Source organism: Lepisosteus platostomus, chromosome 23, assembly GCF_059453375.1.
Source record: "Lepisosteus platostomus isolate fLepPlt1 chromosome 23, fLepPlt1.hap1, whole genome shotgun sequence".
NCBI lineage: Eukaryota > Metazoa > Chordata > Actinopteri > Semionotiformes > Lepisosteidae > Lepisosteus > Lepisosteus platostomus.
This window is the reverse complement of record NC_142633.1, coordinates 3,453,870-3,480,305: the sequence shown is the minus strand read 5'-3', so window position 1 is coordinate 3,480,305 and position 26,436 is coordinate 3,453,870. Positions and strand designations below refer to the sequence as shown.

Below are 26,436 nucleotides of genomic sequence, written 5' to 3'. Positions count from 1 at the left end.
TTCTGATAATCAGGAATCTCAGGAACAGATAAATGCCTTTAATTTATCTGATATCCTTTGCAGCATTTCTCACTCCCAATTCTCTGTCCAGTTGAAGTTAATACTCTTTATTGAAGTTTTCTGTAACATGGCTCTCATCTTTAAATATACAGAATGAAAATAGTGTGAGCTGTTTTATTGAATGGTCCTGGGAGGAAGAGCCTAAGGATGTTTAATTGTTCCTGCTCTACTGCTTTAGGGTCAGCTCCTGTGTTGTGTTACCTCTGCAGGTAATCATTAACAGTATAGTTAAACACTCAAGCCTAACTAGCACCTATTATTTACATATTTAAATAGAATCCCACCATATTGAATGCATTGACAAGTAGGTACAGAAATAAACTCAAACACAGCAGGTAGAAGCCCCTCAATATCTGGTACACAGTAGGTTAGCATTGTGCATCTTGCCAGGCCTAACATAGACAAAATTCTTTGTCTATGACGAAGAACCTTTATTGACACAGGCTTTCTGGGTATATATAAATGTATATATGATAATTACTATTAATGTGTGTAGATTTGCTATGTTTTGAGTAAGACCACACGAAGGTGTACACAGTACCTCATCATTCTGTTTAAAAAGCCACATAATGATAATGTAGCTGTTTACAGCCCTCTCTCTGTATTCCCTGTATTGAGTCTTGGAGAAGTTCTGAGGTTACATTTTAGTGAAGTGGCTACATAATAAGACCTTGATGTAACTTTATGCAACTCAGGTCATGGGGACAAATAGCAAAAATGCTTAAGAGAGAGTAACTGTATGATAAAGGTTCATGTTGTCCCTGGAGATCTCGGAAGAGTATACAAGACAAGTTGATGCAGTGTTACTAAAGCTCTTAAAGGACCTCTCTTAAGAGTTTAAAATTTTTTGATAAGTTTTGATATTTGCATTTCTCTGTTGCTAAAATCTACTGTTTTATTTGCAAACCTAGTTCAGCAGTGAGGAGCTCTAAAATCTAAGATGACAGGGTGGAATGTTGGATTTCCTCATTTGTAGGGCTACTACAGTATAGGTCCATCTTATGAAAGAAAATATCTTTTATATCTAGAGAATTTATCATTTTTATTCTCAAAGTGCCCCAGGGATGGCTAAAACACAGCAGGTGGGCTTCACAGCAATAAAGGTTGTAGTTTGTGCTTGACACAGAGAGGAATTTATCTGACTGTGTTTGTACAGGTGGTGGTGCCTAAGACTGGGAAACACCTTCAGGTAAAAAAGAGATATCTGTGGCTACAGCACTGACAGGACAAAGGAGAAAAGGACATGTTATATATTCAGATTATACTTATTTTTATATATTATAAATAGTATAATTATTAATTATAGATTATATATTATTGTACATAATAAAACATCTTTCATTATGTTATTGTCTCTATCTAAATGCCTAAATGTCTTCTTAATGCAAGTTGAATTTGTTACAATATTTTAAGCATGTACTTTAGAAATGGCACAATAAATCTACAAATTATTGTAGGACAGAATTCCTTACACTCAATGCACATTCTCTTTTTACTAACTGAAAATGGTCCTTTGTGAGTAAACAGTACAAAAGACTGTTACATGCATTATGAAAATGTGGAAATTGACTTATTGGAATGTTGGATGTTTGGGAGTGTGTCTTGCAGGTTTCTTAGCATTGAAAGATTGGTATTCTATGTTCTTTTAAAGGCTATAGTTAAGTTTCTGTAGATATGCTATAAATAATGCATCGGTGATGTAGTGCCCTGTATTATAGACACTTTACAAGCCCCTCAAATGAAAAATATTAAAAATATAACATAATTTAGTAATGGTTAGTATAATGCCAGGGAAAAACTTTAAAAGGCATAACTAGATTAAAGGGTAACTGTCTTACTGGGACTTTACTGGTTCTTAACCCACTTATGACTAGAATGACTTAAGTATTTTGACAATGTAATTTCATGTAACTCCATCACCAATCCAGACTCAGACAGCCTTTCTAGCCCCACCCGTCTCAGCCTCAGCCTATCAGATGGTGAGGAGCAGTTGGACCGCCTCCAGCAGGTGGAGCTAGCCCGGACCATTCCCATGTCTCAGTGGAAGGCGGGGACAGTGCAGGCGTGGCTAGAGGTCATCATGGCGATGCCTATGTATATGAAAGCCTGTGCTGAGAACATCAAGAGTGGGAAGGTAAGGCCACACTCACTGACATTATTAGGATTCAGAGTTCAGACGTGTCAGAGACAGGGGCTTCCACCCAACATTGCCATGCTGGCAGAGCCGGCACTGAACTTCAGTCTTCATTCAGGAAAACAAGTAACCTTTCCATGTCACTTCAGGGTGTTCCTGTATGAAAAACTTCAAGCCAAAGAGTAGACAAATGGCAAGCCAGAGAGTCTCAGAGTGTCTTGAATGAGGCATAATTTTCATAATTTTCAATCAAAGAAGCTATCCCATTGATATCTTTGCAACAGACATCACTAAAGTGATGGATAGCATTTAACTCTTTTGCCTTTGAGTTAAATATTTTCCCACTTTATCATGTATGAATTGAGGGAGAAGGGGTTTCACTGTGTTCATTTGCATATTTAGTAAGTTGCACTAGAATAAAAGTGGTTAGACTATGCACAGGGCAGTGTTTTTTTGTTTCTACTGATCCAGGACAGGTGGGGGGTATCGCATATCTACACCTCTACCTATCACTTCTCTCAGTCAGTCTACCACAAGAATTTGAGTTTTTAAAGGGGAACTGCAATGCTATTTTTATATTTCAGGGTTAGAAAGAATTGACATTGATGAGTGCATTTCAAACCACAATAAAAGTAAATGTACATAGTAATATTTAAAACTTCCAATTTACATCACAAAGTAGACAAAATTTCCAGATATACACTGCAATTCAGAATGAGACAACAAAACTTCCAGTGAGGTTAAGTGGCCTTATTACATTTTAAACAAGCAGGCTTGAGAATACATCCCTTTTAATCCAACAGAAATACTTCTGTCACGCCCTCTGCAGCCAGAGGTCACTCCCACTCTGTCCAGTTCCTAGTTTCCTCTGCTTTGCTTTCCTTCCAGTGTCTCTCTCTCTGGGGCTATATATTTCCGGGTCACTCATTCACCTTGGCTCAGCATTGACGTTTGGATGTCCTGAGACCTGCCTAGCACCAGGTTGCCCCACGTCCGCTGCCTGAGGGCATTGGTTTCTATACGACTCCTGAACTGCTGAGCCCGGGCTAACCCCCGTTTCGCCGCTACGCATAGGGTCTTTTTACATTCTCCTGCCATTCCACGGTTCGGCCCTTCCGACATCCCTGACAACTTCCAGGTGGTTTAGCCATCAAATTAACACTTACTTGTTCATAAGTCATTACAGTGACTAGTGAGCAGGAAGGGCTACTTCACGTCTTAATTTGTCGGAACCCTTGCTCTCGCCTTTGGCGAGACCAGCGGTTTGTGACAACATAACAACTTACAATACTTTCACCAAGTTCACGATTTTGTGCTTAGTTCAGAATTTCTCCAATTTTTCTATACTGTCAATCAATTTATTTTGTCACCAAAATTTAATAACCAATCTGAGAATTTGGGACTGCAGTTCTCCTTTAAATGGTTGTGACAAACAGTTGCACTGTCATAGTTTTTAATATCTTCACAATGAAAGGCTTTGCCTACAGATTGTGTCAGGAAAAACAGTAGTTGTAGTTGCACAACATGCTGCAGCCTCTTAGGCTCTTTGTGCTTAGTAGGGGCAGGAAGCCCTTCCCTTCTAATGGATATGATCAGAGCAGACTTCTGCCCCTCACAGGTCCTGTTAAGCCTGACTGATGAGGACCTGGAGCTGGGACTGGGGGTGAGCACCTCCATGCACCGCCGGAAGCTCAGGCTGGCCATCGAGGACTACCGAGATGCAGAAACAGGGCGAGGGTGCGTTCCTCTCTGCTCCTGTTCTCACTAAACCACCACACATCCAGCCACATAAACAGAGTTGCAAAGCTTCTTGCATGTGCTGGATCAAACCAGATTATTTTCAGGTAGAAAGTGGTACATTTTCTAACACTACTGGAGCCATTTATTAATGGAACTTTAATATTGATGTAACCACAGTATTTTTTTACTTTAGCTTTACCTTTATCCTGCATTAAAACATTAATAATAATTAATCATTAAATAATAATAACTCCACTCAAAGCGCTTTACAGGTAATGGGGACTCCCCTCCACTACCACCAATGTGCAGCATCCATCTGGATGACGCAATGGCAGCCATAGTGCACCAGAACGCTCACCACTCATCAGCTATCAGTGGGGAGGAGAGCAGAGTAATGAAGCCAATTTATAGATGGGGATTATTAGGAGGCCATGATTGGTAAGGACCAATGGGAAATTTGGCCAGGACACCGGGGTTACACCCCTACTCTTTTCGAGAAACACCTTTGGATTTTTAATGACCACAGAGAGTCAAGTCAGGACCTCAGTTTTACATCTCATCCGAAGGAAGGCACCTGTTTTACAGTAAAGTGTCCCTGTCACTATACTGGGGCATTAGGACCCACATGGACCGCAGGGTGAGCGCCCCCTGCTGGCCCCACTAACACTTCTTCAGCAGCAACCTTAGTTTTTCCCAGGAGGTCTCCCATCCAGGTTCTGACCAGGCTTACACCTGTTTAGCTTCAGTGGGTTGCCAGTTGTGAGTTGCGGAGTGATATGGCTGCTGGGACTGTACATAGAGATGTATTGACAGCAGTATTTGATCTACGTTGAGAAATATAATGAGATTTTGGTGCCGTTTAGTTATGTCATGGACGGTGATCCCAAATGCAGGAAGTGCTTTTGAACTTTGTTGCTGACTACACCACCTAACAATTTTAAAGGGTGCTAGGCTCTTTTTTCCCCGCCTTTCCAGAACCACCAGTGCACTCACAGACTAGTCAAAACAGTTATCCTACATAATTACACTTCTTATTACATTACATCAGTCAATTATTTTCGTGCATAATACATCAATCAAACCATCTCCTAGGAAAACAATAGCACAACAATGTCCATAACTGCCTACTCAACACTCAGAGCACATAACACGACTTGTCCACTACAGAACAGTACTCACAGAATCGTGCAAGAACCCCATGGTCCCCAGTTAACAAAACCCAAATGTCCAAAAACAGCAGTCCAATATCTCTGTTCTCCAAAACCTGCTCCAGTAAATCCAGCTTTGGGTAGGTAGGAGGAAGATGATGCTAGAGCCTTTCTCTATGGCTCTCTATTGTCCCTGGTGTCTGAGTCCTCTGCTGGGTGCTGTGGTGCAGCAGTGTTTCCTCTAGTTTCTTCTGTCTCTGTGTGCTCTGTAAACCCTCATGACTTGGGTTTTGAAGCCCCCTAAGCAGGGCTCAAGACTTGCTCTTTAAGGGATGGAAGTGTCCCTTCATGTCTTGGTGTGTGGGCAAAGCTAAATGCTCAGGGCTCATTGATTGAGTGTCTGGCAATTCTTCATGTAACCTCCGAACTTTAATCTGTAGCAATCAGAAAGTATCTGCACAAGGAGGACACTTGATCAATAAGAATCTTAAAGGAAAAGGAGATAAACTCATCAACCATTAAGGAGATACTAGCTATTCAATGCAAATTTCATGGAAAGGGTGATGCCCAAATCCAGGAATTACTTTTGTTTTGTAAATGACTAAGCCGCTTAGCAATTATAAAGGGTGATAGGAAACTTCTTCCCTAATCACAGGTTCTGTTGATATCCCAGAATCATCAGTGCACCCATAGACCAGCAACAGACAGTACTATATTTAGTTAAAGTGGATAGCTGCGTCAGCATGCATAGGCTGCAAATGAATAAGTTAAAGGTTTATTCCATGCTGAAAAGAGAAGAAAGGAAACACAATGTTTCGGCTGTGGAGCCTTCTTCAGGTCTGAGAAAGGCAGGGAAGTCAGTAGAGGTAGCAAGGGAAAACGAAAGCCGGGAGTGTAGAGGAAGCAGGAGTAGGGGGAGGCAGAGTGGGCACTCAGGAGATGCAAAGTCGAGAGAGTGAAGAGAGGTTTGAAATCAAAACCTGCAAATGAAAAGAGAGGATTAGAAGAAAACGAGTCTGTTGTTGAGCGAAGGGGGAAGGTGTGAACCAAGTTTCAGGATAATTTTGGTCTCAGATGTCTTGCATCTATGGGAGTTAAGAAACCTTTCTTTGAGAACACAGATGGAGAGATCAGTGTGATCATGGCCATTGGAAGTAAAGTGAGAAACTATGAACTTGGAGAAATCTTTGATCTTCACAGCCCAAACATGTTCTCTGAAGCGGTCTCTGAGTCTCCTTCCTGTTTCCCCAATGTAGATAGCTGGACATTTTCTGCAAGTGATGCATGATGCATGTAGCATTCTGGGCCCTGAAACTGGAAATCATTAAAACATTGGAGGGCATGGTTGGTGTCCTTGTGTAGTGTGCTCTCACGAGGCACCAGTTCTGTAGGGTTTGGGCATTTACTGGGACAATTATTAATTGTAGCAGTAAATCACAAAATGATTCTTTTAATGGCTTTAGAATCCAACCATGTGATATAACTCAAACAACACACACACACAGGTACTAATACACAAGAATACATTTATTAATACAAAGAATATGCATGTAAACCTAACAGATCTTATCGAGAGGGTTATCAGAATGCAAAAGGTATATATTCAATCAGTTACGAAGAGTTACATATATCAAGAGGACATACGTTCAGTATATCATTCATTTAGACCGTTTCGTAAATTAACTTGGTTATAACTTCTACATTTGATACTCAAAACAAGTACATAACACTTAGGAATTAAATTGATATCAACTGGTTGGGATAACAATTGAATTCTCGAGCTGTAATGCATTGAAGTTGAATACTCATCCAATCTTTTGGGATTCAGATCTCCTGCGGGCTCTCTGGCTCCGTGCCAGGCTGTGCTGTGCGGCTTGCGACGGTGCGCTGCTGATGCTCACTGACCGGCAAGTTAGTGTTGGCTTTAACTAGCAAAGTTTGTGCACAGGAGAAAAGATGACTGTGGGTCCCAGCAAGTCAGAAAGAGGACCGGTTCGTTCCTGATGAAGTGCAAGTTAAGAATAGTGATTCAGCTGTCCACAGTTCCGACCTGTTCACGAGGCTTGCTGCTGATGCTAACCTCGGGTGGATCCTCTGGTTATTCTCTGGCAACCTCTGCTCTAGACTCTTAGAACAGAGGAAAGTTCTGGCACTCGGACACACTGGCCGTTCCGTGGTTGTCCGGGCTGAGTCTCAGGATGGTCAGGAGGCGCGCTGCGAGAATGTCCTGCCCTTGGGAGCCTTCTGCTCCTGGGCCGTCCTGGCCTGGAATTCTCCTTTTTTTCCTACTGGAATAGTCCTAATTGTTCTCGGAGCTCTGTGTTGCCTGTTTTTACCTGGAGGAACATCAGCTTGTTCATTGGCTGAAAGTTTAATGGGCATCAGAGTCCCACGTGGTTACTCTGCCCTACCAGTCCCTGATTGGTTGATCAAGGTGAGATATGAGTCACTTACTCCTGACACCTAGGAATGCAGTCCAGATGTCCATCTGGCACTCCCTAGACAGATAGGCGCCAATGGATTACCATTGATCATGATAGCCAGGCTTAGCTAAGTGCATCCCCGTTTGGGAGCTGTCCCTTATCAAAAGAAAACATCTTTAAATCAGCCTGCATGAATAGTTTCTCTGTGGCTGCACCACAGAGATGAACAGAGAGATGGGGCCTCATTTGGGAAAGCACAGCAACACTTAATTCTGTCTCATTAACAAGCATTGCCGCTACACTTGATATATGAGGGAAGCCCTTCAACCAGCGGTCTCATAAGGCTGTCAAGAAAGGCCAAGATGTAAGTAGTTGGACAGTTGCATGCCGATACGATGGGGCACCCAGGGGTGTCCGGTTTGTGGATTTTGGGGAGGAGGTAAAATTGGGATCCCTTTGGATATTCAACGATGAGACGAAGGGAGATGTTGGATACCACTTCCTTTTAGTAGTCAGTGGTAGGATCCTGTTGGAGAGGACGGTAGGCTGAAGTATCAGTTATGTGTCTGGAGGCTTCATTAATTTACAGGCTTCATTAATTTTTTGCCACACCACAACAGCTCCTCCTTTGTCTACTGGTTTGATGACCATATTATCTCTATTGCGGAGAGATTGGAGCACCTGAATTTCTCCTTGGGTGAGGTTAGATTTGTGTTTCCTTGGTGTGGAAAGGGCCTTGGGAGCTTGATTGTTGCATTGGTCAATGAGGTAATTGACTGGTGGAAAATGGCCGGAAGGGGGAGTCCAAAAGCTCTGTTTAGCATTGATATTATTAATGGCATCAATAACCGGGTTGTTGTCAGCTGCTGGTGAAGAGGAGTCATCAGCAAAATGTGCTCTGAGCCGAATTCTGCGGTAAAAGCGGTTGAGGTCAACTTGGGTTTGGGGGATGTCCAGCTTTTGGGGGACTGGTACAAAACCGAGGCCTTTGCTGAGAAGATATTGCTCATCTTGTGAAAGGGAAAGGTCAGAGGGTATAGTCACAACAAGGTTAGGATTAGTGGAGGTAGTATATTCCTATATTTAAGTTCCCCTTTTTATTTTCTAGTGGTTAAGAACATTCAACACTGTCTACTCAACACCCAGAGCATATAGTAAAAAACACCTGTCTCAAAATATACCAAAACAATACCAAATAAATGTCTCAAAATAATGCAGGTTAGCAGTTTTGTCCTCCATGTAGTTCCTCTGTTTAGGTTCCGAGGCATCTTACTTACAGCAGGACATAACACATTACACAATACAGTTACCAGATGTATGGTGATAAGGAAAATATATATATATAGATAAAGTAAATGTACAGTCAATTGTTCAAGTTCAAATAGAGCATTTTTATAGCTGTGGGAGTAAAAGATTACTTAGTATTGCTCTTGAATCTAGGCAGTCTAAATTGATACCCAGATGGATGGAACTCAAATTCACTGTGCAGGAGTGGTTAATGATTATATTGGCCTTCCACACGATTTGCTTGATGTAGATGTCTGAAAGCTGTAGTTGTTGTATAACAATAATTTTGTTGGCTACCTTCACAGTCCTGCTTAGTCTGTTTTTATTACATGTATTAAGGTTACCAAACCAGGCTACTGCAGTGAATGTTATGACAGATTAAATGAAGGTAATAAAGTAATTATTCTAGTACAGTGGTTCTCAAACTTTTTGGACCAAGTACCACCCCTCATCAAACCAAAGCATCCACATACCAGTCATCTTTACATAGGTGCCCTTTTCAAAATTATAAATGCAGAATAGAAAACTTGGGATATGCTTGAATTGTTGTCATCTCATGAATCATATTGCAGATGTTGCGGACTAACGGTTTGAAACGTCACAGTGGACTTCATTGGTTATTTTCTTATGAAAACATTCTAGATTAAGCCTTAGGATACCAGTTTTATTGCCTCATACCAGTCATCTTTACATAGGAACCACAGAAAATCTCAATGACCAACATGAGCGTGCAGACACACATACAGTATGTGGCGCTATATCAATTAAAGGTTATTATTATAATAATAACCTTTAATTGATATAGCACCTTTAAAGGTGGCTTCTTAAAGCTGTTTACAGAATGACAACTAGGAACAACAACAAAAATAAATAATATAAAAGCACTTACCATTTCAGTGAGAGGGGTGAGCCTGTCGAGCAAAACAGATGTGAATTCATTGGTCGAGCCTTGATGCAGTTCACAACAGAGTCTAACAGGTTTTAAATCTCCTGTAGTTCTTCATGGGACATGCCCTCAAACTTGTATCTAACGTAAATGAGCAAATTGGCCAAATCAACGACCTCTACAGACTCATCTAATTGCAGTGAAAAGCATCTGCTCATCTTAACGCGCTCTATCAGTGTACTTTTGACATCATCTGCCATATCAATAATTCTATGAGTGACTATGTCTTTTGAAGGGGGCAGCAGGTCAACCTGTTTAGCAGCCTTTTCTCCGCACATAATACATGTCAGCTCTTTTGCCAACGCTAAACAAAGTTCTTAACAAGTAGTGTGGGGCTTACCTGCTTAAGCAATCTGCAAGCTTGTATTTTTCCCCGTTTCCGTTTCAGGAGTCTGTCTCAGAAGTTAAAAGAAGTTTTATCGAGAAGATTGATGTATTTTTCTTAAAGTAACCTACAACAGTCCTTGAATATTTTTCTGTTATCACACTTTCCTGTGCTCACAAGATTGCCAGTGTTCCAAAACCATGCACCTTCTCCTACCTCCCTATTTGCTGAAGATAACTTTTTTTTAAAATAAAATTTGTCACTTATGTTTGTAGCATGCATTCCTATGCTTTCCTGTGCTTACAAGATTGACATACAAGTCACTTGTCATACAAGGGGGAAGGAAAATCATACCAGAGCCTTCCTAAGCCGCTCTCTGCCCCAAATGATTGTCTGAGTCTTCTCCTGGCTCCAATGCTGTAATCTTGCATAAACTTGCCTTTTTACAAAAGGTGTGTGTTCTCCCAGACGGGGGCTTTTGAAGCCTTCTTAACAAAAGCTCTTTCGAAACATTATGCACCAAGATTAGGGTGTTATTGGTCCATCAATGCAACACCCATACAGCCTAGGACACCTGGTACCCAGACACCCTTTGCACTCTGTGACACAGACTTCAAGTCAACATGGTCCCTGTCATCTGTTGTACCACACCTATTTTTTCCACTATGTGACAGTTACAAGTATGATTAGATTTAAGTTTAGGCATGATCAAGTTCCACTGTTGTTGTCCTTCAGGCTCTCAAAGGCAGCAGACATGGACCATCACTGGGTGGCCAAGGCCTGGCTCAGTGATGTGGGGCTGCCCCAGTACTCCCAGGCCTTCCATGCCAACCTTGTAGATGGCCGTATGCTGAATTCACTGACTCGACGCGACCTGGAGAAATACCTCAGTGTCACCAAGAAGTTCCACCAGGTTAGCCTGCTGCTGGCCATTGAGCTCTTGCATACCCTCAGCTTTGACAAAGAGGTGAGCTCCTGGGCCTTTTCACACAAGACTGTTCTCTAGTATGCCTGACTCAGCAGGGATGGACTAGGCAAGGTCATTCATCCACTTATCAGGTGTCAGCAGCTTAATGACCTAACAGCCTACTAGAATCGCCTTGAAGCCACACAGGGTCTTCCATAGTTTGTTCCTCTCATCCATAGCTCCTTGAATAAAGATCACCCTCTTATTTGCAGTGCTCAGCATACTGTAGTCAATTTTCTAGCATCCTGTCTTTTTCTTTCTGTTTAGTTTCAAGTCAATAATGAGGTATCAAATCTTGTTAACATTGCATTCTGCAATTTACCTGAGATATCAGTTCTTGTGCTTTCATGTTTCTGACATTGAAATATCCCATTCATTTAGTGACCTTTTCTGGTCACTAAATGCTTTGTGCCTTGGGGGGAAAGGAGGCACACAAGAGGGTATATGGGCAATCTTCCAGTAGTACAGGCACCTGAAGGATGGCTGTTGTGCTCTGTTTAGGTCCTACAGGCTCGCCGGGCCCAGTGTGAGAACCTGAACACAGACCCCATTGTGTGGACCAACCTGAGAGTGCTGAAGTGGATGAGAGACATTGATCTGAAGGTATGGAGTGCTCTTGTCCAGTGGGTTTTTTCTACTGTTTGCCTACTAAACAAGACAAATACAGTGAGGAACAGGGGCATTATTGACCATCTCTCCAAATTATATAATTATATTATTGGACTCAAAGCTTTTGTACACACTTTGTGAACTATGCAACATCTCATTTAACCATCATTAGTCTCACTAATCTTTAATAGCATTAAGACACTTACAATTTAGAATTACAGTAGATTGACTATATTTTCTTTTTTTTGGTTGAATTTGTGGGAGTTTATCACTGAAACAGGCACTTAATTAGGTATTAAAAGCAAGACTATATAGTCAGGAAATGTTAGTATTACTGCCTGGTCCAATAATTTGGGTGTAAGTCAAGACAGGGCAGTGTCAATATTTACCTGTTACGTGAATATAATCGGTGTTACCTTTCTAACTCAATAGCTTGGTTACATTATTTGAAATTCACTGTTATTTGTTTAACATAAATGTAAATATATATTGCTAAGTAACATTAGTTCTCTAATAGAATGGAATGCTGTAAGGTGATGAAAAATGTATGTGTTTTTGTTAATTTTAATGTGTGTAGCTTAAAAATGTTGTGCCAGAAAAAATGGCATCAGCTGAGCGTTTGTGTGTTGGAAGTCGTCTTTATTCATATGCATATGGAAGCCTTGCGTTGTGTGGCACAAGACTTAAATGACAACGCTTACAGTGCTCTTTTATACAGTGAAACAAACGATACAAGGTACACTCCCACATGACTCTATTTGCATTGTGGCTATATATGGTCATTCTAAAAAGATGACCATTACATATATATTCTTTACTGCTGGCTTGTGTGACAAGCAGCCCCTTCTACTGAATAGACCATTTATTCCAGGAGAGGTTACTTGATCATTTCCCTGAGAACTATGTCAGCTATGCGTAAAGACATCATAATAATAATAATAATAATAATAATAATAATAATAATAATAATAATAATAATTGCTTACACTTATATAGCGCTTTTCTGGACACTCCACTCAAAGCGTTTTACAGGTAATGGGGTCTCCCCTCCACCACCACCAATGTGCAGCATCCACCTGGATGATGCGACGGCAGCCTAAGTGCGCCAGAACGCTCACCACACATCAGCTATTAGTGGGGTGGAGAGCAGAGAGTAATGAAGCCAATTCATAGAGGGGGATTATTAGGAGGCCATGCTTGGTAAGGGCCAATGGGAAATTTGGCCAGGACGCCGGGGTTACACCCCTACTCTTTTCGAGAAACGCCCTGGGATTTTTAATGACCACAGAGAGTCGGGACCTCGGTTTTACGTCTCATCCGAAGGACGGCGCCTATGTTATCTTTTGAGACCAGATATCCTGAGACGGATTTAGTAAAATCCAAGTAAATTGATACATAGTTAACAAGATATAATACGAACTTTTAGTAAAAACGTTTGGTTAATTCCCTCAAAAATTTTTGATTTTTTTAATTTTCATTAAAAAAACATGCATGTCACACCTTCTTGTCATCCTTTGAACTCTTATGTTTGTGTAATATGGTGCAGCGAACCAAGGACATTTAAGCTGTAATTCAGAAGATACAAATGCCAAATATGCAAATGTAATAAAAATGTTTACTTTAACCTATTTGATTAGTTGGGCTTGTCCTTCTCCTAAACAGGAATAGATTACTGTAGTAGAGCATAGTATACAGTTCAGAGCTTCAAGTTTGAGATAGATTTTTCACTCTGCCATACAGACCAGCTTTGTAGAGTGACTGGGATATTGCTGACATGTGCAAGTTTTTTCCACATCTCTTCCACTAAACTCTGTAGCTCTTTCAAAGTTACCGCAGGCCTCACAGTTGAATCCATAACCAGGTGCCTCCTTGCCTAGCTGATCCATTAGGAGGGACATTAGGAGTTTAAGGCAATGTCCGAGTAGTAGTAGTCAGTGCTTTCATTACTTTTTACACCTTTTTCCTGATTTGTGCCTTTTATGCCTTTACTTACAATATGTAAAAGACGTTTTCATAAGTGGTTTTGAAAGCTCCTTGGTGTTCATGGATGAAACCTTGTTTGAAATTCAGATGTATTGTGAACAAAATCATATGAATTACAGTTATTGCACGCTGACAGAGACCACTCAACTAATTGTGTGATTCTTTAAGGTAATATCATGCTCTTATATTAATTTAAGTTTACTATAACAAAGGGTTTGAATACCTTGAGTTTTCCATGATTCTATCATGTTAATAATCTATTTACTCTTTTTGCATTTTTGCTTTGAATGTGTAGTGTACATAACAAATACTAATTGCTAATTCAAAGTGGCATGACTATAGGCTTTAAAGCAACAAAATGTACAACCTTTAAAAAGCTGATAGAAGGTACTACTATATCAATCACACCAGTAATGCTCAATGATTCCTGGTTTTCACCTGAAAAGATTTTATAGAACAGAGGCAGACAAAGTGGGAAGCCACCATTTAGTCAGGCTGGGGTCAAAAGAGAACAATTTATCATTACTACTGTTACAGCTTTAGGTGAGTGAGAAGTGTCTCTTAGATTTTAGATAAGGTTTGTGACACTTGGAAGAGCAAGCATTTCTAACTAGGGGGTTACTTGAGCAAAAACAATTGTAAAGTTTATCTTAGAATACATACAGTAGATAAGGGTTAATGAGCAATACAGAGACACACAATATAAGATCACATTAAGAGGACAGAGAAAGGAAGAGGAGGAAGAAACAGGAAGCTTGGAAGAAGGAGAGTAGAGACAAGAGTCCGGAGGAGTTAAAAATAATTAACAATTGCTTACACTTATATAGCGCTTTTCTGGACACTCCACTCAAAGCGCTTTACAGGTAATGGAGACTCCCCTCAATCACCACCAATGTGCAGCATCCACCTGGATGATGCGACGGCAGCCATAGTGCACCAGAACGCTCACCACACATCAGCTATCAGTGGGGTGGAGAGCAGAGTAATGAAGCCAATTCATAGAGGGGGATTGTTAGGAGGCCATGATTGATAAAGGCAGATGCGAAATTTGGCCAGGACGCCGGGGTACACCCCTACTCTTTTCGAGAAACGCCCTGGGATTTTTAATGACCACAGAGAGTCAAGACCTCGGTTTTATGTCTCATCCGAAGGACGGCGCCTGTTTACAGTATAGTGTCCCCGTCACTACACTGGGGCATTAGGATCCACATGAGCCACAGGGTGAGTGCCCCCTGCTGGCCCCACTAAAACCTCTTCCAGCAGCAACCTTAGTTTTTCCCAGGTCTCTCATCCAGGTACTGACCAGGCTCACACCTGCTTAGCTTCAGTGGGTTGCCAATTGTGAGTTGCAGGGTAATATGGCTGCTGGCTATGTTGGAATTATGTTGGAGTTGGAATTTGAAGCTTGTGCCAGGCCCCCTACTTCATGATCATCCAAATAAAACCTGACTAGAACTAAGTATCTAAACCTTACTAAAGAGAAAGCTTGCTATTCTGTGTTTTTAGGGAACTTGGATTTCCGGGGTAAATGATTCCTCAGTTAGAAACACCTTTCCTGCTTAGGATGCAGTTTTATGGATAGGGATAAAGGCTCCCATTTATTTTGTGGCATCAGGGGTGCAGAGAGAGAGATTTTGCTGCAGGTTGCATTGTATTTAGTTAGAAGGCAGCTCATCTCTTATGTGGCCTTTGTAGCCATTAAGATGCTAAGCGCTTAGTAGCAGTCTGAGGTTTTTGGGTGACCAGAATGTTAGGCCTCTGAAATGCCTTGTTTGTAAATACTGTACATTGAGTAACTTGTGTGTTGTATGTTTTGTGGTGTGTAGTTTTTGTCTTGTCATTGTAATAAATATTTGTTTTACCATGTGTGTCTGGATTATTACTCCTCTCACCAAAGCTGTGCTACAGAACACAAAATGCAAGGAGAGAACAAAGAATTCACGAATAACAACTGCTCAGGTATATTCTAGAAAAAACACTTACAAGTTGGGGATTATGAATAATTATTTTCTTATCGACTAAACTGCTCGGTCGATTCCCGGTTTTCATCATTTTTGTAACCCCCCATTTGTAGCACTACAAAGTTTAGGAAAAGCCTTTCAGCAACTAATTTGGTAGCTGCAAGTTTACTTATCTGATTATTTTATACTGTGCAGTAAATCTATTTCTTGAAGGATCCCAAGGAATCTCCTGCATCAAAATAACCAGTTGTACCTCCTTTGTTTGAGGTTGGTACTTCCTAGCTCAAGTCAAAGGGTTATAAGTAACATTAACACATTTTCTTACAGTGAAAAACGAATTTCTAGGGATTGCTCAAGAAACTGCTGAAGAAGATATTCATGTCATATTCGCTGGCTTCTAGCAAGCAAAGTGGCATGTCACAGAGACTACAGACATGATCTCATGATCCTCCACCTTTGCAGGAGTATGCTGACAATCTTCAGAACAGTGGTGTCCATGGGGCTGTGTTGGTCCTGGAGCCTGCCTTCAACACCGATGCCATGGCAGCTGTGCTTGGGATTCCCAGCAACAAGCACATCATCCGCAGGCACCTGTGTGAGGAGATGAAGGCCCTCATCAATTCCACAAGGTGAGGGCTGCACTGGGGAAGGCTTATCTGTATCTTGTCCACATTCTACATTTGAAATGGAAGACAAAAGGAAGAAAGGGAGGGATAGAATCAGAAGGGAATGGAGGTTTGGGGGAGGTGTGGATCACAAGTGTCTTTAAAATGCAAGGACTTCTTGACAATGTTACAGTGCATTTGCTCTTGGTAAACATTTTAACAAAAAAGAATTGACTTACATTCCCACTTGTCATTCCTGTTATGTCATTTATTTTTGTCATTTTTGTGTATTGCATCAGGCAGAAAAGAGCCCATTAAAAATGTGTGTAATACTGATAATGCTCCCCCATACATATTTTTTGTGGTTGAAATAGCATTTTTCAAATGTTTATTTTCCCAACAACAGAGAAAGAAAAACTACTGGCATGTCAACAACATAAAGTGAAATGGTAGACATAGTTAATGACTTAATTATTTTTCAGTTTATTACAGTTTCTTAAAGCACCTAAACAATCAGGGTTTAGGCAGAGTGAGGCAAACATGGATGAGAGAATCATTAAGGAATTGTAATCGTAATATGGTGTGCTTCAAATTATTTTTTGAAACTGTGCAGATTTAGTCCAAACGTTAATACTTTCAAGAATGCAGACTTAGAAGGAATGGGACAGAGCTCAGAAGAAGAAGGCATAGGATAGATATGGAATAAGTGTAGAATGGATGGCAATAGTTTAAAGAGATTCCAGCTGAAGCACAGATCAAATTTATACCAAGTGTTGCAAATCAACAGCTAAAAAAGTAATCCCAAAATGGTTCAACAAATCAAGGTAGGAAATACCTGAGGTAAAAAAGTGCTTTATAAAATCATTAAAAACAACAAGACCCAGTTAAAAAAAGGATTCCAATGAATGGCAAGCACAGGTAAAAAAGGATGTAAGGGAGGCCATGAGAGAGAAAGAAAATAATATTGCAATGAAGTATAAGGCAACTAATAAACAATTATTGATTATAAATAATTATAGATCAATAAGTCAGACCGATTACATGTGATGGATATTACATCCTAAACAGTAATTTGTAGTTGATTTAGAAAAGGTAGGACTTCCTTAACTAACTTGTTAGAGTTTTTTGAACAAACCAAACCAATAATGGACACAAACAGAGAATATGACATGGTGTATAATGAATGTGATAGTTGAATTTACAGGAATAAATAGAAATTTTATCAGTAGATTTTGAGAGTGCTTTAAAGCTATTAGGAATCAACTGGACAGAATAATAAGCAGTCACTGACTGGAAATACACAATATATTTTTATTACTACAACAAATCACGTATACCAAACTATTAAGAGTAATTTTATACTGTATATGAGTTAGTCTGCTGTTGTACAAATGGCTGATCATTCACTCAAGTTACAAAGACATAAATAACATTGGGGTTATGATACTGTATACATGGACAAATAGAGGGTGAATAGAAATGACCAAGCGGACTAATCAATAAGTAAATTACATACACTAAACAACACACAACATACAAGTTACACTATTTACAAATACTAACAAGCCATTTCAGAGATCTACGTCTTAACCACCCAGACAGACCACACCCAAACAGCTAACCAAGTATTCAACCCTTAAACAATACCTACAAAGGCCAAAAGAAGTGAGATCTGTCTTTTAAACTAAACAGAGTATGACCTAGTTAAGTCTCTCTCTTCATAATCTTTCTCCCTATTCTTAAAATGAACCCACTAACTAGAAGAGTATTTTAACTGAGGGAATCTTTACACAGGAATCAAAGTTTCTAACAACCACAGAAGAGCAAGGTCTCTTAACAAGGTCCAAAAACATTACTTCAGTTTGGTCTCTATGGATGATCAGGACAAAGGGTTCTCATCTTCTGCCTTTCTGTCCCTTGTCATCCCTCCTTTCTCTTCGTTTCTCTCTTTTTTCCTACCTGATTGTCTTCCTGGACTGTTGATTGACACTTAATCATTTACCCAGAACCTAATTATTTAAGGTAAAGTCCTGAGAACTGGAAATATTAACACTAACCAGGTTTTACTCATTGTATCTAGATTACTCAAGACACTTCAATAGTCACAATAGTTGTAACATTGACTATAGCATTTGTTGTGGTCTACGTTGTAACTTAAATAACTATTATAAAATTAATCACATTTATATTCTCAAAGACCAGTAAACATTTTGCTAATTAATTACACTTTATCAAATGTCTTAATAAAAATAGTTTAGCACCTGATATTATAATGTTGATATTGTAATGACCGCGGGTTTTGGTACAGAATGGAGCAGGCATGGGACTCAGGGAATGGGCTTGAACAACACATTTATTAATTCGAACTGGGGAAAGGTACACACAAAGGGACAGGGGTTACAGTACTGCACCTTCACTAACACACACACACACGAAGGGAAGAGTCTGTCTCCCAGCCTCCACCCCACTATATACAGTCCCGTAGTCAGGCCCGCCTATAGGGAACAGGAGGGCATCAGTGAGGACCTTAAAATACCGAATTTAGACAAGTGAGATCAACAAACAATTTAGTTTATTATTAACAGTCCCGTAGTCCCAGGAGCTGTTCTCAGCCCGCCTTGCATGTGCATGGCTAAAGCGCCCTGCGTGGTGCTACATTGCCCCTGTCTGAAGAGTCTAGCGTCCCGCCGACCCCAAACCATTCCTCTAGACTGTACTCACAAGGCAGGCTGCTCCGCGGGCTCCTCCTGCTCCTGCGGCCTCCTCCTGCTCCTCCTGCTAGCCTCTCAGGGGCAGGGGACCTCCGTCTGGGCAGGCTCTCCGTCTGAGCAGGCTCTCCATCCAGGCCAGGACCCTCCGTCTGGGCAGGCTCTCCATCCAGACCAGGACCCTTCGTCTGGGCAGGCTCTCTGTCTCGGATAGGGCTCTCTCCCCGTGGGCTCTCACCGCAGTGCTCCGAGCCTTTGACCGCTCCACTATGACACCAATGTAACGACCGCAGGTTTCGGTACGGAATGGAGCAGGCATGGGACTCAGGGAATGGGGTTGAACAACACATTTATTAACTCAAACCAGGGAAAGGTACACACACAGGGAAAGGGGTTACAGAGCTGCACCTACACTAACACAGACAGGAATAGGAAGAGGCTGTCTCCCAGCCTCCACCAAACTATATACAGTCGTATAGTCCCACCCCCAGGTGTTGTTCTCAGCCCACCTTGCGTGCGCATGGCTAAAGCGCCCTGCGTGGCGCTACAATATTAAAATTTTACTCATCCAATGCTGGCCAGGACGGTTTTAATGAGAGAGTTTAAAGTTCTGCGTGGAGACAGTGGATGGGTGGTGAAAACATGGTTGATCCCAGGGTGTACAAAATATATCATTACTCATTAGAACTGTTGTCATCAGGATCATTGCACAAGTCAGCAAGATAACTATTATTCAAAATAGACAATACCAAGATGTATTTTTATAAACAACTGGCCTTCACAGCACTGTCTCTGGATTATTCCCATCTTCTCCTACTCTCTGTCTACATTCATCACCACAGACTTGTACAATTGCTCTCTCTTCATTCACTGGACACTCTAAAAATCTATTCAATTTTTTTCTCCAAGTTATCATAATATAATCTTGGTACTTTGATCTTGAGCACCTCTTTTGCTGCCCATGGATCATCAGAAATCACTGTTGTTTCTCCTTCAAAGACTTTCAGTTAAGCAGGATATAAAACTTATGTCTTCAATTTTTTAGCTTGAAGCATTTTTCTAATAGCCTTGAAGAGATTTTGTTTTTGTTGAACTATTGCTGTAAAATCTTGAAGTAAATTCTACCCATGCCCTTTAAAATACATCTCCTTTTTCTTCCATGCAGTTTTTAAGATCCTAATCCCAGTTAGAAAACTACACAATGATTGAGTACATCCTCACATCGTCTATAGACTTTTTAATAAGTGAGCAGTGGGCATGAATTATCCTCAGGCCTTCACTGTCCTCAGGAGCTCCTATGGAAGAAGAAACGTGATCATTTCTTCTTCCCCGATGCCCTCTTTTCACAATATAAATTTGGATATTGTTTTGTCGCAATTTATGTTCATAATAATCAGTTTTGTAAATCATACTTATTTCTTTCATTAGGTATTGAACTAACTCTAATAACAATTTTTCATCACAATATATCTATTTTCAACCTCTGCTACCGTTTTATTCGTCTCTTGACAGTTTGACTTAAGATCTCTCATTTCTCATTTCTAAATTCTTTAAGATCTCTCCTCAGTTTACTTAATTGGTCATTAATGTTATAACTTTCATGTAATCATCCATCATCAGAAACTGAAGCCAAAACATTTGTTTTTGTTTGCTTTGACCTTTATTATTTCTATTAGAAAACTGGATAGTTGTACCTGAACGTAAATTAATTTGCCCATTAGGATCATTTTGCAACTTTTAATTACTAGGCAATATTCCCTCTAGAAGTACGTTAGAAGATGGTAGCGTAAGAAATATAAGCCTGCAATACCTTGATGGTTTAAATCACAAAAATGCAGAATCACTCACTTGCAGCCTGGTGTCATAAAGTTTTCTGGCTTGAACATGTGGTCCATTTTTCAGCCATGGTTTGATTGAGTGATTGGAGCTGTAAAGTGAGAAAGAAAGTGAGCTGTACAGTCACTTTAAAATCTGGAAATAATGCTTGGTAATTGGTTGTCACGTCATTAGTTCCTCTTAAATTAGTAATCTTTTGGGTGATCAACTGTGAACTCTAATTCAGTTTCCCAGTCAAGATGGGGTCTTTTGGTGTGTTCAAGACTGAAAGATTTCTTGTTGCATGCTTAAACCATGGAAAGTGCCCCAGAATGGATTAGTCAATGGTAGGCAGTCCTGGTCTCTAATAGAGACTCACAACAAGCCGCTTAACAGGGCGGTCCCTTTCAGTTGTATTCCTAGTGCTTTGCACAAAACACTAACCTGATAGGAAAAAGAAGCATTTTTAGAAAATTTTATTGACACTTAATTCTTACTGTAATGATATTCCTTGTCTGACTACAAGTTTATCTAAATTTTCAGAAGGCCTTAGATAACATTCCCCATAAAAGATTAATGCTTGAATTACAAGCAGTTGGCTGTCAGGGAAATGAGTGCATATGGATTGAGAATTAGCAAAAAAAACACATCGCATGTGAGGGGTGAATATTCAAATTGGGGTGATATAATTAGTAGAGTACTGCAGGAATCTATACTTGGACCACTGCTTTACTTAATTTATATCAATGATATAGTTAGTCAATTTTGCAGAGTTACACCAAATTAAGATCAGCAAACACTGAAGAAGCAGCAAATTAAATTCAATCAGATTTAGAACAAATTCAAGACTAGGCAAACACCTGGCAGATGATGTTTAATGTTGACAGATCCAGGGTTTTGCATGCATGTAATAAATACATACACTCCAAACAATACAAAATGGGAAACAAAATGGGAAAATGGGAGACAGAAGAGGCTGTTTTTGAAAAACAAAAATGTGTATACAGTATGTTGACACACTGTTTATATCTTCCAGACAATGTTGGGAAGCAATAAAAAGGAAAACAAAGCCTTGGTTTATATAGTCAAACGTGTAGAATTAAAATTGGTGGATGTTATGTTAAAATAGTATAATGCACTAATTACACCTTATTTAGAACATCGTGTACAATTGTGATCACTATGTTTAGATAGAATATGCCAAAAATGCAGTCCTTGCTGTTTTTACTCTATCACAGTAGGTGGCAGTAACGGATTGTATTTGTTTATTCAGACTACATGAAGTAGTAAAAAAACAAACCCTTCACTTTAAATAAACACACCCATCCACTGGCACCAATCTCTGCTTTCTTGCGCTTCAGGGCATATGAAAAAAAACTGGTGTAACCAGCATCCTCAAAACTTCACAACCTGTTTAATAACCTTTAATAACTATGCAATAAGACCAGCAAAGTGTTGTGCAGAGAGGGGTGAGGCTGGCAGTGCAGTGGGTAAGACTGACTGTGTGTTGTGCAGAGAGGTGTCCAGATGGCAGTGCGGTGGGTGAGACTGATTGGCTGGTGTTGTGAAGAATGCAGGGATGAAAGTAGTGACTAAGGCTCGGTACTCATATTTCCTCAGGTTGGGTCTGCAGCAGGACTACGAGAGAGTAGGAACATACACTATTTTGCGACAGAGCACAATGGGACGCCTGACTTCCCCAGTGAGCAGACCACCAGAGGATGACCATTTCCTTAATCGGTGCATGGGGAAGGTGGGTACTAGCAAGTCCTCTGGTACCTGTCCCTGGACCCCTCTACTGCCAACCTGTCTGTTGCTGTGGAACCACTATGTAGCCCTCCCTAGATGATGCAGTGGCAGCCATAGTGCGCCTGTACAGTCACCAGACACCAGCTCTTGGTGGGGAGGAGAACAGAGTGATGAAGCCAATTAATAGATTGGGATTATTAGGAGGCCAGGACTCGGGTTACATCCCTAAAATGCCCTAGGATTTTTAATGACTATAGAGTATGTTTAGGGAACCCATTTAATAGGTGGTATACAGCTATAAAACAGTAGAGCTTAGTAAGCCAAGGAAAACTTGATAAAATGGCACAAACGTCACTGTAAACGACAGTAAACGACTGGTAAACTTTCAGATAGGTCACATTTTCAACACTGTCTCTTAGGACTGATTTTCACTTCTGTAATGGTCTTTACCATGCATGTTTTTTAGATGTTATTAACTGCCACTACATTATATTTTTCCAGGATTTGCAGAGTTCCAGTCACTTCTTCCTGTGGTCTTGCCTTTCTTCTCTGGCTCTGATTCTTCTCTCTCCCTCATTATTGTTTCAGCTTCCCCTGGGCTTTAACCCAAAGACCTACAGTGGGAGAGAAATGGGGCTCCACAGCAGCTGTGGCTCCCTCCCAAAAGAAGCCCGTAAGGATCCCCAGCCAAGGACAGAAGGTAGTCCTGTGCGCAGCTACTCAGGGATCGAGGTCACCAATGTGTAGCCTTGCCCTTGCTGTCTGCTGTGTCCACACTGGCTGGAGTGGAGAACAGAGTTCACAAGAGAGCCCGGGTTCAGTGTTGTCTAAAGGCCTGTCGTATTGGGCTTCTCAACTGTTTGTACAGAAAATGTCCTTAAAACTGTGATCAAGCAGGTATGGACGTGAAAAGGGAATTGTTTTTTTGGATATTTTTTGCGATCAGCATGTTCCTTTTTTAACATTTAAAGCCGAGTAAAATGTCACTCTTTTTTTAAACCAGGGTATTGGTAAAGTTGTCTTCATTATAAGAACCATGCTTCTTTTAGAAGCAGACACACGGATAATAGTACAGATACTGTATTCTGTGGCCTTCTCTGTCTTTTTCATAGGAGAAGCTGACACATTTTAAGTGCAATATATTTTAAAAAATGCATCCATGGGCTGAAGAAAGCTTTTAAAACACTTCTTTTGTACAAAAGATATTTCCTTATCTTAATGACTTTTCCAGACTTGCAAGGAAATGTAACATCAAGGTGAATACCACCTCCATGCAGTACACATAGGCCTGGCAGGACATGAGCTACCCAATAAAAGAAATATTTTCTTGTGATTATACAAATGTTCAACTACAAAAAAGTCTTAGAGAAAAAAGCATTTAAAAACAAGTTTATTTGCCCTCTGGTACAAATTTTTGTTTAACAATATTTAGTCAATGACATGGGCTTTGTATCACAGACTAGTCAGGCTTTACTTGAATTTAAGTTAATTTTATTCTACAGTTGGTGGGCTATATGGGGTTTAGTCTCAACAACACATTGTATTTTGTATTTCATGGAGTATCTCCCCAGCCAAATAGAATCTTTTTGTGTTTAAATAGCTGACACTGTACAAAGAGTTTAAATCCCATCTCTTATCTGTTATTTTCCATGTATGCTTTCATATCTTGTGTCATACCTGCAAAATACTGTGTTAAAAGCATCAAGTTTGAAACTGTAAAATGCAAAAAAATGTTTTGAGAAATGCAACCAAGCGTGCAGTGACTTAACAAGAACCCTAGAACTACCTTAGTCTGCTCTGTCTCAGTGAGCGAGTATCACCGTGTCCTTTCTGCTCTGGCCTGCAGTGTCTCAGTGTATCACTTCTGCTCCAGTTTGCACTGTATCAGGGATGTAGTGTGAGAATGACTCTTTTGCTCTGGTCTGTGTTGTGTCAATGAAGGAGTGTCAGTGTGTGTTTTCTGCTATGATCTCCACTATCTCATGGAGTGAGTGTTTTGTTAGTGTGCCTCTTTTGCTCTGGTCTGTGCTGTCTCAGTAAGGAAGTGTCAGTGTGTCACATGTGCTCTGGCCTGCACTGTCCCATTAAGGAACAGCATGCGATGACCTTCCAGACATGATGGGAAAACTTGACCCATGACTTGACTATGTGTGAGGCCATGAGGTGGCATTGTGAGAACAAAAAAATAGAATGAGGCACAGCTGGTCTGATTGAGTAATTAGCACTCAGAGGGAATGAAATTCCATGTAAATAAGGAGTTGTGAGGAAAAGTTCTTCATGGAACTGATTACTCCTCTGAGGTTATTTCATTCTATATCTAGGCTCCAGCCTGGAAGGAAGAAGAATAACAGCTCTCCCCTTTTCTCACCTGAAAAAACAGTTTAAGCTGTATTGATGGACCATTAGAGGTACAGGACAGACAGGATGCAGGGTATTTCATCTGCCAGGATCCAGCTGGTTGAGGTGCACTGCCGAGGAATATTGCTGGGCAGCGGAACCAGGACAGACTGGAGGCAGACCTCCTACACCTGGAGGAGTGGGGCAGTGCTTGGCAAGGTAGCAGTGCATGTTTTTACCACAGCTGAGAGAGAAGAGTTTAAATGGCACAGGTTGAGTCCAGTTCTCCCTGGACTTGACTAGCAGCAGACTGACAGGTCATCTCAGAGAGAGTGAGATAAAAGTAGAAATAAGAAGTTTCCACAAGATGCAAATGTTTGTTCTAGGGAAACATCCGTGGCCAAACAGCATGAGCCGGGATAGTTAGTAATGGGACATATTACTCAAAATCAGGGTAATGAGTACAAAAACTTGGTAATGAGTACAAATGAAACATTGATTGCAAGTGATTACTTTAGTGTGCAGTATGAGTGACACAAAGTTAATCAAGTTGATACTCTAGAGTGTGGTTGTGTTGAAATGATTTTAGGAAAGATTGCAATTGGGTGACAAGGATTAAGTCTAATCAAATACCTTCGTCCCTGGTGATTGAGGAAGACAAAATGTGAAGAGTTAATCAGATCTAATTAGTGTGATGAGGATGTGTAGTTCTTATTGACTAATAAAGACAAAGAGTGAATAGTTAGTTAGAATAGGTAGTGAGTAAGAGGACTGCACAGTGTTTCCCAAGAGTGGATCACCATGAAAGAGTTAGGATCCTGAAAGGGGTCTGAAAGATAAAAGGCAGTGTTGCCATTTATCTGATGCGCGACAGTTGTTTTCACACTGAGATAATACAAGCAAGAGCAGAAGATATGCTAAGTACTCTGCCGTAGATCTCAAGATAGTTTTCATTTTTATAAACTGGCAGATATTAAAATAATAAATTATTCAAATTATTTTCATCCTGTAGCCACTTAACAGAGTGTTATACTATTCTCTTACCTGTTTGAGCTGCTATTACATCCTCTGTACTTAATTCTGTGTTGTTCTGTTTCTGCTGGTGTTTCTTTTTACTCAGTATTACTGAATGTTCCCATAATGCCACATCTTAAGAGATCTGAAGCCCAGTGGTGTAATATGAAGAAAAATGTACTCTCACATCACGGGACTGATAAGATTACACTAGGTTTGAAAACCACCTGATCTTCTGGTGACACAGGACTTCTGAGTTTGCTACACAGTAGTTAGGGGTCAATAATCTTTCAGAAGTGGCATACCAAAAGTTAACGTATTCATTTCTATTTACAGATTTGTGTGCCACTCATACATTTTACAATATCAATTAATAGTTCTACCTACATTTTAGCAGTTGCTTAAATAAATTAAGATGTGGATCTAATTGTTTAGCGTGATGCTTGCCCATGCTTTCCCTGAAGTGGGTGCATATCCCTAGACTTCAAGGCTGATACGTCTGGACATTGTAATTCAATAAGCTGCATTTTGAAACCGTCAACACTGAACACTCATTTACTGACGCACTGCCAAATCCATGTCATTGATATGAATGTTGTTCATTGTCATAAAAAGAATGATCATA

The 26,436-nt window shown here is 40.4% G+C and overlaps 1 protein-coding gene across 1 annotated transcript in view; it reads left to right on the top strand.

Moving 5' to 3' along the window:
* The window catches only part of kazna (kazrin, periplakin interacting protein a), a 607,020-nt gene extending 583,558 nt beyond the window's left edge, over positions 1–23,462 (top strand). Inside the window, exons 12-18 of the mRNA XM_088617118.1 lie at positions 1,989–2,194; positions 3,813–3,931; positions 10,799–11,030; positions 11,532–11,633; positions 16,046–16,212; positions 22,332–22,464; positions 23,049–23,462. Coding sequence (XP_088473244.1) covers positions 1,989–2,194; positions 3,813–3,931; positions 10,799–11,030; positions 11,532–11,633; positions 16,046–16,212; positions 22,332–22,464; positions 23,049–23,207 — 1,118 coding nt within the window. The 3' untranslated portion in view covers positions 23,208–23,462. The remainder of the gene's footprint in view (positions 1–1,988; positions 2,195–3,812; positions 3,932–10,798; positions 11,031–11,531; positions 11,634–16,045; positions 16,213–22,331; positions 22,465–23,048) is intronic.
* Positions 23,463–26,436: the final 2,974 nt, after the last annotated feature.